The sequence below is a fragment of the Grammomys surdaster genome, unplaced genomic scaffold, assembly GCF_004785775.1.
Source record: "Grammomys surdaster isolate TR1022 unplaced genomic scaffold, NIH_TR_1.0 126313, whole genome shotgun sequence".
NCBI classification, from domain to species: domain Eukaryota; kingdom Metazoa; phylum Chordata; class Mammalia; order Rodentia; family Muridae; genus Grammomys; species Grammomys surdaster.
Genome location: NW_021621113.1, coordinates 12,089,314 through 12,104,116, shown reverse-complemented (window position 1 = coordinate 12,104,116; position 14,803 = coordinate 12,089,314). Strand labels below are relative to the sequence as shown.

The following is a 14,803-nucleotide window of genomic DNA, read 5'->3' as shown; positions in this document are numbered from 1 at the left end:
AACAAGGACATTTCAAACTCTTCTGCACAGCTGAGAGAACAGATCCTGGGCCTGAGACAGTTGCCTTGCACTTGCCTGGATATTTGGGGGGCACTAAGACGCAGCTAACTCAGACCAATTCACTGGCTGCAGGGTGATGTCTCCAGTCACACAGCTCAGTTCCAGAAGACATCCAAAAGTCCCCTTTCATCTCCAATCACACATCTTGCCAATTGTGGACAGCTCTTGCCTCCCAAATCTGGGGGGTGAGGTGGCTTACTGCTTATAAGCTATGTCTACCTATGGTTTTACACACTCAGGAGATGGAAGAATACGCACCATTGTCTCCTATGGGGTCTCAGGAGCCAGAGGGAGCTTTCTTGGGAACTAGGGACTTGAAGTCACAGTGTACCATTAATTACCAATGATTACTCTAAGCTGTGGGAAGTGGGAAGGTCCGAGAGTAGCTCTGCTATAGAAAGGCAGGAGGTCCTCAGCTCAGAACACATCTGCCACACAGCCCTCCTCACACTTGTGAGAAGGATACTCATTTCTAGCCTGCCTTAAGACTCCTGAGGACTGTGTTCTCAACTGAGAATGCTGTTCTCACTTCTAGTCAATAGGAATTAAGTATCCCCATACATTCCAGAAAGAGGGGTGACAGAGATTAAGGACAACCCAGTCTCCTCTTTGGCTCAGCATCTGTCCTTAGGGTGGCCTGCTGTCAGGTCCCCACTCTGGGCCTCCATCTGATACTTATCCACCATCTGTAACTTCAATTTTGCTCTTAGGCAAAGGTTTCAATTACATAAAAGGTAATAGGCCCACCAGGACCTGGCAGTCTGCAGTGTGGCGGGAGCTGCTCACACCTTTCCTGTGGCACACAAAGCATCCAGAATCATTTGCAGAGACCAATTTCACAGAGGCCTAGGGCTCAACAGCCCAGCCTTTCAGGCGGCCTCTCCCAGGCAGGCTCTGTGCACATTATGACTGACAGGGTCTCTAATGAGCCTTAATTGCCAGCTCAACAGGCCTACAAACACATGCAGCAAAGGGGCAGGCACAAAAATGCCTGATTATAGAGCAAAGTGTCTGGCCGGATGAGGACCACTGACCCAAGAGGGTGGGCCCCAAACTCCCAAAACACCTTGCCAAAAGCAGTGCAAAGCCCTGGGGTGTCTGGAGTCCACCCCAAGCCCCAGCTGGTGTGGCCACTTGGTGTGGACACCTGGCTTCAGGGTCCTGTGTGGGTACCACTCCTGTCTCCATCCCCATCAGCAGTTCTTCTTTAATGACAGAGGACAGACACCCTTGCGGCATGGAGAGGTAAAGGCCACACTGTACGCACACTGAACAGTCGCCTACTGGCATTTTCTCTGGTGGTGGCATCTGTATTTGGAGCCAACCATCTGCTGGTGACCTGCAGTAATGAAGAAAAGCTATTCCTGGGAGCAGCTGTGGGTCCCACCATGTGGCAGACAACGGGCTTTGGAGTCACTAGGGCTGGGGCTGATCCCAACTTAGAAAGTTAGCAGTCATCTGAGAGGGTCTGGGACCAACCACCTGCGTCCCCACCTTCAGATGTCAACCTGAGAAGTCCTGTAGAACACTGCCACAGTTCTCCAGTGAAAAGCAGATTCCAGGACCTGAGCAGGAGTTAGTACACAAGAATCAAGAGTCCAGGACCTACACAGGCAGCGGCTACAGCCCAAGTCCAACGTCTCATCTCACCTGTGAGGGGACTGAGGCCACACAAGGAGGACATGGGCTTAGCTTAACAGGAGCTCCCACTTTTAAGGTGCTCAAACACCCCGTACTTCTGATTTTAGATACCAAAACAGACCAGCACCCTAGAAACACCTGGCTAAGAATTCTGCAGGAGCCTGAGCTTCGAGTACAGTAACCCAGGAGGCCTGGCAAGGGAGGGGCACCAACTGGACATGTTTGTTTTCAAGAAGTGTGCAAACCAACCAGCTCTCTGCTTGGAGCTTTGGTCAATGCCTGGTGGCTGGCACCATCGACTGTTTCCTGGGTCAGGGACCTGAATAGGTGTTAGCAGGTGAGGCGTTCCAACAGCCTCCAAGAAAAGACGACTCAGGACAAGAAGGGGAGAAAGTTAGAAACAGGGTCATTCTGTGACTGGGAAAACCCTTGGGTGTCTGGATTCCAACGATCTGGAAGGAGAAACTCCTAAACGTGGGAGGGTAAAGTGCTGACTGGATCTGTAAGATCTGACTCCTCCAGGCGGTGGCCGGGGTAAAGGCCAGGACACAAACCACCCATGGGATGGCTTGGTGCATCCCTCACTCTGCAACCGCCATTTAATCTGTGTAGCTCACCTGTCTCCTGCCCTGCCTCACACAGTCTCTAGATTCAGGGCACTCAGGGACAAAGGTGCTCGTTCTGCACCATGAAGAGCAGGCCAGGCTACGAAACAGCTAGACGTCTGAACTTTGTGGACACAGATTTCAGGTTGGCCCCTTCAGATCCTCAACTCGATTTGGACTGGAGGGCTTCTTCCCACTTGGAAGCTTTGCCGTTTCTGGTCAGGGCAAGTGAGGGTAGACCGTTCCCATGACCACCCAAGGGCCTCAGTGGAGGCCTAACCTTCCCCCAGCTCCAGCTTAAATAAGCTGAATCCCTGTCATCAAGAGCTGCCCTGCTGTGGAAGCCGAGGCCGGGGCTGGGCGCACCTGTCAAAACACAGCCCAGAGGGTGGCTCCGGGCATGAGCATAGCCTCTGGGTGGGCAGAATTGAGGCTCTGGGTCAGTGAAGCCAACACAGCATCGACTCCCATTCATTAAGCACCCCGTGTCTCCCCTGTTGGCACTGTGGAAGTATATTCCTGAGTCTTCTACTTACCCCATGAGAGATGTTCTACTGCCCCCATCTTACAACGGAGGAAACTCAGGGAGGCAAAGTCTGTGTGCTCAAGACCCCAAAGCTAGAGGCACCCCATACCCAGTCCTAGGCAGCCACACTCTTCGCTAAGTAGCCTGGGGACTCAATTCTGGAGGCTATGCCTGCTCTATGTGTATTTACCATAGTGGGAGGCAGTGCGGTTCAGTCCTGAGAGAAATCACTGTCTCTTCTGCTAAGGAAGGAGTACTGGAAGTAAAGACCTCAACAGGAGGGTTCCCACAGCGAGGACCTCTGCTTCCAGGCCTCAGAACTGAGTCTGAGAGAATGACACCATCGGGCAGAGACTGCAGCCCAGAGACCTACTGGTCTAAAGCAAGAGCAGCTGCCAGAAGCTGCCAGCAGAGCTTCCTGACTTGGAATAAGGTAGCTTTCCATTCACTGTCTTCACATGCATCCACTTTCTGTTCTCAGGCCCGGAGCTGTCAGAAACGGTCTATTGTGTGGTTGTTTTAAGGAAGGGGACAATGGGAGTCACCACAGCTGTAACGCGTCCACTGCATGACAGGACTGGACCGCAGGAGGCTGGCCCTCACCAACCCATGCTTAGGTTTCTCATCTATACCTGACAAAGTCACTTCAGATTAGGCAAGGTCATGGTGAAGATTACTGGTGACAAGGCCCATAAAAAAAATTTATCATCTCATAGCTCCTACTAACATTACTTCTGTTTCCCCAAGAATAGAGTCAAATTCTAAATGTGAAAACAATAAAAATCAATTCCCATGTGAATCCTGGACCCTCTCAAGAGCCACAAATGTGAACTGGGTAGTTGACTTAAAGTAACAGCGGACAAAATACCTGGCTGGGGACCACTCTGGACCACCGGCCACACTGAAGTCTACTGTTCCTATTCTAGAGCTGTTTAGGACTGTGGACGTACCACTGTGGACTCTCAGCTCTCACTGTCTGGGCTGAATCACAAGAGGTAAAATTAAGTTCTTTGTGTGTGGTGGGGGAGAGAGTGTAGCATGTGTGTACACACACACACACAAGTGCATGTTGGAGGCCAGAGTTGTCAACATCCAATGTCAAGTCTTCCTCACTTGCTTTCTGTCTTTTTCTTTTCTTTTTTCTCTTCTCTTGTCTTCTCTTTTCTTTTCGGTGGGGGGTAGCTTTTTTGAGACAAGGCTTCTTTGTGTAGCCTCACAGACCAAGCTGGTCTCAAACTCACAGAGATCTGCCTGCCCATGCCCTCCAAGTGCTTGGGCCATCCTATTTTTCCATGTGGGCAGGACCTTTACTGATTCTGGTAAACTACCTGGCCAGTGGTCTTTCTGTCACTGTTTCCCTAGCACCTGGGACCATGGGCCACCATGCCTTGCTTTTCTAAGTGTGTAGCCACCCAGCCAGGCCTGGAAAGTGGGTGAAGAGGTGTTCTGATGCCTTACTAGCCTGGTGATAACCTAGCCAAGTTCATTCCAGAATATTCCTTACAGCAACCAGACTGTCACCCTACAAAACTAGAAAGGGCCATGGGGGTTGGGGGGGGAACCTTTGCACTTGGGACAGCTCCCAGAAATTGTCCAAGTGACATGAGGTCTGCAAGGGCATGATGGGACAGGTCAGAAGGTCAAACTGGCCAGGTATAATTACACCTACACCTTTGGGCCATGCAAAATGAGTGTGTGTGTGTTTGTGTGTGTTTGTGTGTGTGCGCGCGTGTGTGGGTGTGAAGCTATAGAAGGAGCCAAGCATCTTCCACCTGTAAGCACCCTGCGTTACCAGGTCTCCTTTGTCACCAGTAGGCAGAATTGAGCTTAACTTAAGACTGGAGTTACAGGCAAAGCCTTCCCTTTTCATAAGTCTGGGAACACCTAAAAACAAAGCCTCTGAATTATTACAAGAAGGAAAAAAGGTAAGAATTACAAAAGAAAAAAAAAAAACCACCAAAGTCACGCCCCGCCACAGTGACTGATGTTTGCAAGCTGAGCCCTCCTCACCCCGGAGAAGCAGATCCATGGCTATTTTTGGCGTAGTCTTAAAAAGGCAATGGATGGATGGCCTGGTGGGTGCCAATCTGCAGAAACAAACTCCTTCCTCAGCTCAGGGCTCAAAATATACCCCAGTAGAGAGGCTCCAACTCTAGCTGCCAGTGTGCAGAGAGAGGCCATAGAAGGTCAAAGGGACACCTTCCCGTCACATGATCCCTGATCCTGATGGGTGTGTGGTATTTTTGAAACAACTTAGCAAACAATTTTGGCCAGTTTCCCTCTAGCACAATGGAATTAGCATGTAATAAAATGATGTTCTGGCCATTTGCAAAGGATAGTCACTTGCCACCAATCAGCATGCACCGGAATCCCAAGGCAGCAAAGGCTCTGATGCTGGGGAGGAGACAGAGTGCCGTCCTGGCAAGGCAAACAGGGCTTCGGGGCCTGGCTGCCAAGCACAGGGCACATTCTGATGAGACTCTGTAACCAGACCTTGTGTGGACCAGACAAACCCCTCTGAAGCAGCCTGGCTCTGATATGCAAATGAGGGGAGCACAGGCAAACCCCAACATCCCCAAGAACATCTCCCTTCCTCACTGGCTCGAGCAGGTGAGCACACAGGAAAGCTGCGATTCCCGTGTGAGCCCCGCTAAAGACACCCGACTCCAGACAACGGAAACAAGGCCATAGGTAGTGTGAGTTTTCCGAAATTACAGCTTTGGGAAGAAACTAAAAGCGCATGTGATGCAGAACCACAACAGGACACAGAATAATGTACACTGAATGAGAGGATTCTGCAAACTCAGTATAAAAAAACCTGTCACATCTAAGCAGGACAGATGAAAAAACCACAGCAAGAGAACACACATGTTTAAAGTGACTTTTATAGTCACTCGTGGATCCAGAAGAAAAGGCAGCCCAAGTGCTCCACACACATGTACTGCACACACGGGGACTCTGACACACACATACATGCACTGTGCACACGGAGACTCAGAACCAGGCCATCACTCACGTATGGCTTCTGCGGCATGCTGGCATGCCTTTAATGAGCCATGCTTCACTGGACCCTAATCTGTTGAGACGTCACGCCCCATTTCCATCCTGACATCCATCATGCTTCAATTAAAAATTAGTAAGCACCCCAAATCCCAAACCCACTCTCTGAGAGGGGTCTGTGGTCCAGGCTGGCCCCACATGACGCAGTACCTTTCAAGACACACCATGAAGCTATGGAAGTTAGTCCTGAAAGACCTGGCTCTAAGAAGGGAAGTCCTTCATGCCCATAGAATATCTATGTGCAACAAGCTGGCAGTTTGTGCCTCTGATCCCAGTACAAGGAGGGCTGAGGTAGAAGGATGTCAAATCCAAGGCCAATAAGAGGGATATATAGCCACACCTGGTCTCAAAAAAAACAAGCAATAAAAATTTTCTAGAACATTCCTACGTCTAAACATCTCACATTACTAGGGAATCAAGTTATGCAGCATGTGTTCTACACACAGAAACCTGGCACATCATGAAGACATGCAAGCTCAGTCTCTCTTCTTGGGTGACCCCACACAAAGGTGACTCAGCAGCCAAGTACAGGACAGGAGAGACCCGCATTCCTGATGCCATCTGGCCACACCACCCCCCTGCAGCCTCAGTTTCTCAAAAAGGTGGGTTGGGCATGTGAACCTTCAAGTTATTGTAAAATAATAACCTTCAGATTATTATTAAAAAAATCAGACAAAAATTCTGCACTCAGATGTAGGCACACAGAAGTATGCAAGGTTTCCATTACTGTGACCAAATTCCTGCCACAACTTAGGCTAGGACACGTCTGTTCTAGCTTGTGGTTTTAGAGCTCTCTCTGTGTCCATGGTCGGTTGGCTCTGGGACACTTGGGTCTGTGGTTAGGCCAAACATCAGAACTTGTAGTGTGGGGTAAAGTTGTTCACCTCATGCACACACGACCAAAGGAAAAGGGCCCAGGGTCCCATACCTCCTCACTGTCTTGCCCACAAGGCTAACTCCCTTCCATTCGGCTCTACCTCCTAAAAGCTCTGCTGCCTTCCAACAGTGCCATCTGCAGAGGACCAAGCCTTCCATGTATGCAATTCTCTGGAGGTCTTTAAGATTCAAACCCTAACTGTTGGGCACAGTCAACAAGTGTTAGCTCCTACCCCAACCCTAGTCTCCCTGTCCCTCCCCTTTCCTGGTCAAGTTTTTGTAGAAGACAGTGAAAAAAGGAAGTGAGCTCAGGTGCCAGGACAGATGTAGTTTGTGGCACTTCACCCTGACCTGGCATTTGGTGGTGGGCAGCTCTCAGCCTCTCCTTCCTTCCCTATCATGCTGCGATTCCTCCCTAGACCTGAGGGAAACTGGCATCTGCAGCAAAGCTACACACATCTGAGATGAGTGATGAGGGGCCCAGGGGAGAGCTGCAGCTGGAGCACAATGTTTCGGTTGCCATAAGAACAAAACAGCCCGCGCCACATCAAGAGTCGTCAGAAATGTGTGCTCACCCGGCGTGCCTCCACGACAGCGTTACTTCAAAACCACAGTAATAACTGAGCTGACCATCAACTAAGCACAGTTTCACACAGAGTTTAAAAGGTATCCCTCAGAGCTGAGCAGAGAGGACCTGGTCACACCTCCAACCGTGGCCTCCCTCATCTACACAGGAGCAGGCACAGACTGCGGACCAAGAAAAAGTCAACACTTCCCAGAGTGGACGCGGCAGAGCACACAACATCCAGAAAGCGGTGGGTGGGACAATCACTACAGCCTCAAGTTTCTCTGGCTTCCTAGATGCCGCTGCTATCCTGACACAACACGCTGTGTGCATGGATGCATGTGTATGTACATGTGTGTGTGTGTATGTGTGTGTGCTCATGAGTACCCGAGATTATCTCTTTTATACCCACTCTCTCTTCAAGCCCAGCATGAGCCACGTGTGGCTGGCTCTCTCACAGAGCTGCTATGCTCCTGAAACCATCCCCCACCCCAATTCCTGCTCACAGCCCCTCCAATGGGCCTGTGTTTGTCTCACACACCTGCTCACAGCTGGAGCTTCGGGCCCTATAAACAGAGATTGCTGCATAGGGGACTTCCAGGCTGCTGGGAGTTTTATCTGGGATTGACGGAAATCTCCTCCTATCGGATTCTTTTCCTGGTGAGAATGTTCTCAGCCCCCAAAACAGAATCAAAGTAAACGAGCAGAGCAGATGAACGGCTGACACCCCTGCTTTAAGGGGTGCCTCACTGCTCCACATCCAGGAAGACACGGGACACAATGGAAAACACAGACGCCGTTCCAGAGCCCCATTAAGTCATCTGAGTAAGCTGGAAGGCCTCCGGGGTGGATTTCAATTATTCCCGTGGCTTTACAATGTTGTGCTTCAATATTTTCAAACAGGACCCCAGTGCCAGCCAGCTCATCTGCAGCATCAGTTTAAAGCCCATTAGTTTATGTTTAAATTTTTAAAAAGTTTTAAAAAAAGAGCTGAATACTTTAAAAACAGATATAATAAAACTTTTTGTTGTTAAACCTTCCAGACTAGAAAAGACACTGCTGGTCTGGGGCTGACTGGGGAAGCTGGCCCAGCATGGGGGCCTGGGTTAGCTACCTTTATGGATGCCTGCAGAGGGATGCCTCAAATGCAAGCTTCTAGAAACTAAAGCAAGGTAAGTCGGAGAAGGGGTCATAATAATTAACTTTATAATCAATGTGTGTAGGGGCCTTATCAATACAGATGGGCTCAGAGTAAGACTACCATATGAAACTCATCTTCTCTGTAGGAAGAATCTCAGCCCAGAGGTGGGGTGTGGCCTGGGAGAGAAAATGTTTCCTGTGTTTTGAATTCCACACAAAGAGCCCAAAAGATAGCAACTGTGTGCCTCACTGGGCTTGAGTGAGAGCATATGAGGTGGGTACGTACCAGGTCGATCAGGTCGCTGAGGTTTTTCTCAATCTGCTGTGGAGGCAGGCGCCTCATCAGGTCCAAGGCGCAGTCCAGCTGCTGATCGCTCTGTGGAAGAACAAAGAAAAGCATCTAAGTATTTACGCCAATACTAAGAGCTCCTGTGGAAGGCTTTCATCCCTTCAGAGGCTGCTTGTGCAGGATACTCTGAGACCCTAGGAGCCCCGTGGTGGACTCTCTGCTAGGCACGTATGGGCCTGCAGGCTGGAGGGATGCTGTGCCCTTTACAGAGCAGCCTGTCTGTGTGAGATCCTGAAGGAGAAGGCAAGATGGCAGCCCACCAAGCCCTCCTATTCAGCAGAGCTGGCAGCTACAGGTGCCAACTCCCAGGCTAGTTCTACAGCAAACAGATTCCTGGAGAAAGTTGTGGTGACCTCTGCTCTAAGCTGAAGATGAACACCATCAGGTCAGGGGCCCTGATAACTGTATCAGAAAGAAGGAAGCAAAGAACCGGGACCAAGGTGCAGGATGAGATTACAAGCGCATCATTCGGCGACGACAGAGCTTCCCAGGCCTCTTTGCAAACTTTTAAAACCTGAAGCACCGAAAGTCAAGAGCTTGTGGCAGGCAGGCTGGCTGGAAGGAAAAGCACCTGCCACCAATCAGGACTGACACAGCGGAAGGAAAGGACTGACTGACCGTTCACGAGTTGTCCTTTGGCTTCCACACGTGCACCTTGGCATATGCACCCATGCACCAACACAAAATAGATGAATTAACTTTAAGAAGACTCACTCTAGCCGTAAAATACAGCAGTGAACCATGCCACCTGCTGCCCAGGTACTGGGGGCTAACCCCACTCTCGTCCCCTGAGCACCTTTCCAAAGTTACACATGGCGTGCTGCTTCGCCCCCTACTGACTAACATTCGTAGAGGCCCCTGCGCACCAATCACCACAGATACACAGAAAGAATCCAGGGCAGGGGTGAGGGAGAGGACGAGGATGAATGAGGCAAGAGCAGTGAAGAGCAAAGGGAACTTGGTGCACAGCGGGCCCAGCACAGAGAGTTAGACCTCTGTGGATGTACCTGGGAAGGACCGGGGCGGGAGAGGGTGGGGTGGGGTGTTCTGAGGGCAGGCAGCCATGGGAATGCCCAGCGCCAAGAGGCTTTGATGTGTATCTGATACCTGCTCTGGTCCAACTCAGGACCTTTCAAAGCCTCACATGAGCAAGCCAAAGAATCTCAAAGAACACACACAGGAATCCTCAGAACGCCACATTTGGCTGTAATGAGCCACAACCATCGAGACTCTACTAACTGCAGCAAGCACGGGGCAGGGGCCTCCTTCGTATGCACCACAGACATGGCACAGAGCTATCTGGAGCCAATCCTATTCTCACATATACATACATGGCAGATTGTTATAGAAAAAAAAAAAGTCTGTCCCTTGCTCAAGATCGTGACACACGATCATTTTCTCTCAGAGAACAAACTGCAAAGAAAACAAAGGCCCTGCTGCTGCTTGTGTTTAACGAGGCATTCGTTCGATCTTCGGACTTCTTGCTTGTACCATGCACTTTTATGACATGATGTGTCAGCCAAGCTCAGAGTAGCATGGATTTGGCTCACTGGCATAGGAAGCTAGTGTACCATGTCCAGGGTACAGCAGACATGCTCAAGTGGCAGACCGATTGCCTAGTGTGTGCAGGGCCCTGTTTCAAAACCTAGAATAAATCAAGCACAGTGGCACCGCCTGCAATTTTAGCACTTGGGAGGCAGACAAGAAGCTCACAAGTTCACTGTCACTGTCGCCTACATAGAAAACTCAAGACCATCCTGAGACACATGAAACCCAAGATGGCTCAGTGGTTAGGAGCACATGCTACTCTTGCAAAGGACCTGGGTTCAGTTCCCAGCACCCAGGAGGAGGCTCCAACAGAAGGGCATCTAATGCCTCCAGCCTCTGAACATGCACACATGTACACATACATGCATGCATTTAAATACAGTAATTTTAAACAAAGACTGGAAACTAAATGATTCAGTTGGAAGTAGTTTTTCTCACCCAGAGATGATTTCTGTGGGACTACCATTCCCACCTGACCTGCTGTTTCAGGATGCATTTGAACACTTTGCCTGTCATGACAGGGGAAAGGGATGCTGCCGGGACTTATAACTAGGGGTCAGGAATCCCACTCAACATCCAACACAAAAGACAACTTCCCACAATTACCTGTCTAACTGAGTCAGTTTTTGATTTGATATTTGTGGGCGGAACAGGGGAGCTCGCTCCTAGTACCCAGGTAAGAGCAAGGGCCCTCTTCAGAAACAGCAGGCATGCGTTTACCCGTTAACAACCTTCCTCAGAATGCTAAAGAAAAAGTCCACATATGTGAGGCAAGCTCATTTACAATTGTGATATTGGGACAGTGAGAAGGTGAAGGCCAGCATGCAAGAGCACCATTCTGATCTCTGGGCAGCCTCTTCAGACCCCAAACCCCAGCATACCACTCCTCAACCCCGAGGGGCCTCTTCAGAAGGCCGTGCTTGCAGACTGCCAGACTGCACCCACTGGCGGGCCAGACCTATCCCCCGATCTCACTCCGTCGCACTGGATTCTGTGCTGTCCCAACCCATCCTAACTGGAAATGTTGCACAACAGCTAAGGATGCTTAAGTCTCGTTAGGAAATGACTAAATGCTTCCCGTAAGTGAAGCAACATGGGAAAGCCCACTGACAGCCCGTAAAAAGTTAAAATTAGAGTGCAGAGGACCGGAGCCACTCACTAGGAGTCACACCAAGCTTGGGGATCCGAAGGGAGCAGCATCAAGAACACCAAGAAAACAGGGTGGTGGGGAAGGGTGCCCTGTGGACAACCCAGGAGACGCCCACATTTTTATGAGGTCCAGAAACAAGTATGAGTGAACTTGTCTGCTATACACAGATGTGTGTGCACCTCAAACTAGTACAGCAGCCTAAGAGTCAATACAGAACTCATAACTGTGCGAAGAGTTACACAGGCATCAGGAAACAGAAGACAATGTTGTCTGGGTCTTGCAAGACACACTGTGAAGTTTCACACTGTGCTAATCTGTACATAATCTACTTATGTAGTCAGCAGATAGACATACATACATACATATATGCACATACATACACATATATATTAATATTTATTTTATGTATATGGATGTATTACCTGCATGTATGTCTATGTACATGCCTGCTGCTGATGAATGTCAGAAGAGGGCATCAGATCCCATACAACTGGAGTTACAGATACTTGTGAGTCACCTTGTGGGTTCTGGGACTTGAACCTAGGTCCTCTGAAAAGCAACACATGCTCTTAACTGCTGAGCCAACTCTCCAGCCCCCTAAATAAAGTACTAGGGAGAAATACCACAGGAGCAAGTGAAGATGGGGTGCAGCAGAGGAAGTCTTTCCTGTGGCTAGATGTCTGTGTGACTTCAATCTGTGCCTGGCTGTGGCCACATGCCCTCTGAGATGCCTCCTAAATGGATGTCTCCTTCCTCCCCCTAAGGGCAGGTGTATGGCTGGGACCCTCTGCCCTGACTATCTATGGAACCACCCTTCTGGATTCACTGGTCAATAACTGGGCATGGAGTGCCAACCTTGGGCCAGGCCCTGAACTTGGCCTGAGGCATGAGATTTAGTCCCAGTTATCACAGAACTGACCAAACAGCCAGGCACTGTGGTATGAACACAGGATGGAGCCAAAGCAGACGCAGTGGTCCCCTTTGTTCCTGCGCCCACCTTCTTAGGGTGCCCTCCCTCACGGTTACTTCTTGTTTTGCAAACTACAAGCCCTCGACTAAAATGGCTTCTTGCAAGTGTCCTCCTTGTGAGAGCCAGCTTTCTGGGCTTTCCCGCCCACCACACTGGTGTTCATGGGATAGGATGAAAAATAAGTAGTCAAAGAAAGGCCATTCCACCGCACCTTCCACCACTCTCTGCCCATTCAATTAGTCATTCAAAAATTATTTACTGTTGCCTAGGTAACGAGCTCTGTTTTGATGCTCAATAGTGAATACAAAGTCCCCGGTCTTTACAGAGCTTACAGTGCAGGGGGGAAAAAAAAATCAAAATCAATTAGGAAAAAACCCCCGCACTGGAACAAGAGCTGGAGGGTAGGAAAGGATATGGGTGCCTCGAGGTCCATCAGCCAAGGAAGGAGGAGTTTGGCTTCTGCTAGCTTTCCCATGACTTAAAAAAAAAAGTCACAAAACTGCCTAAATCACCTGGCAACAAGTAAAATAATGTCCGTTTAAGTGAGAACTAACAGAGTCAAATCAAATACCACAGGCTAAAATAATCGGAGAGAACAAGCGCCCGAGTGTCATCCAATTATCTGCACACAGCCAAACCAGCCCCACTAAATATATACAGAGACAAAGTTCCCGGGGAAATGATCAGTAAAGTAAGCATCATCCGTTCTGTGCAGGGCACACCAAGAGCCAGGCACTCGCTGGCTGTGATAAGCCCCAGCTGTACACTGCACACACACCCCCCAGCAGTGATTAAGTAGACATAAAGCCCACTACTAAAGCCAGAGGACTCCTAGGGACATGGGGGTGGAGGGTGGGGTGATTCTGTACCCAAGGCAGGCCCTGGGGGCCTTGCAGGGCCACTGTGCACCTACACAGTATACAAGGCAGAGAAGGGCTGATGAGACCGTACCCTGCTGCCCTGAGGGCCGGCACAGCACAGAGAGGGGCTGAGCCACCGGTCTGGAGTGGAAGGTGACTGGGTCTTATGAGTGACCTGTACTCAAGTTACTCCCGAGCTTCTCACAGGCAGCTTGCTTAGCGTGGAACAAGCTTAAAGGCCCATCACCCCATCAGTGTAGCTCTTGTCTTTTGTCAGGGGGAAGGCTTGTGTTTTTGTGCTATCTTCTCTGGATTCTTTAAAATCCACTGCTCTGTGTAGGTTTAGGAGCTCCCGAAGAGTACACAGAGGAATGTGACCACCCTGTATCACTGGAGACTGATTTCCCAAAGTCACTCATAACTAGGCGCTCTACCCTATCCAACATGCCTGGTCAGCCTCTCTGCTACTGGGCTCACATGTGTCCACAGCCCTTTCTTCTCGGAAGTGGGGTGCGTCTTGTGACTGCTTTGGCAATCCTACAGCAAGCCTGACCTTGAGTGACTTCTGAGGAGAGAGGAGACTGGCAGCTTCTCTCCACAGGAAAAGAAGCTCAGACCCTGTAAGACAGACAGGCCCCCTAAACCCCAGCAGTATGTCTGGCTCCCACTGTGACTACACCGGCACAAGCACCTGAACCAGAATGGCCTGGCCAGGGTGTCCCTGAGCTGATGACCACAGAAACTACTCTGGAGGAACTTTGGAGACACTAGAGAATCTCAGGTAACCTTGTTGGATGGCAGTAGCACACAGTTTCTTGCAATGACCACTGGGGGGCAGTCTCACTAGATGAGCCTTGGGCAAAACAGACCATCAAGGGGCCTTCTCCTCAGGCATGCTCAGAAGGCTGCAGAGTCAGCAGTTAATGGGCAGAACAGACAGGAGGGGGGTTGAAAGGCTCAGAGTGCATACAGTCTGGGCATCTTTTGAAACATGGTATATCTAACTCCAGGGAAAACCAGGAGTTCACACTACTAATACTCCTAGGCGGAGGTGGGCCCGGCCTCCTGACTGGTTGGGCAGATCTAGACTCTGGTGGCATCTGTATGTAAACAGAGCCTGCAGAGTTGGTTTACATTCCAGAGAGGTTTAGTGAATACTCACTTCACAGACTGCACAGGGGTAAGCTGCTGGCGCCTGGAGGCTGGGCTGACTTACCGCAGACTTGTGGTGTCTCACTTGACCAGGACTGGCCTCCAGGATGGTCTTGTGACCCAGAAAGCAATTGTTTAGCAGAATCTGTTTTCTGCCTTGGAACACAGAACAGTTTGTGCTGGGGGCTATGGGGGCTACTTGGGAGAGAATAGAGGGCAAACCCAGCCTCCATGTCAGATCACTCTGGAAAAACCGTATTTTGGTTTAATAAAATGAAAAGTGACTTTTCTATTGAATAAC

The 14,803-nt window shown here is 49.9% G+C and overlaps 1 protein-coding gene across 3 annotated transcripts in view; it reads right to left on the bottom strand.

Moving 5' to 3' along the window:
* Capzb (capping actin protein of muscle Z-line subunit beta) overlaps nucleotides 1–14,803 on the bottom strand; it is a 98,063-nt gene that overhangs the window by 42,899 nt on the left and 40,361 nt on the right. For all 3 annotated transcript variants that reach the window (XM_028759668.1, XM_028759667.1, XM_028759669.1), the window contains exon 2: nucleotides 8,760–8,849. In XM_028759668.1, coding sequence (XP_028615501.1) covers nucleotides 8,760–8,849 — 90 coding nt within the window. The remainder of the gene's footprint in view (nucleotides 1–8,759; nucleotides 8,850–14,803) is intronic.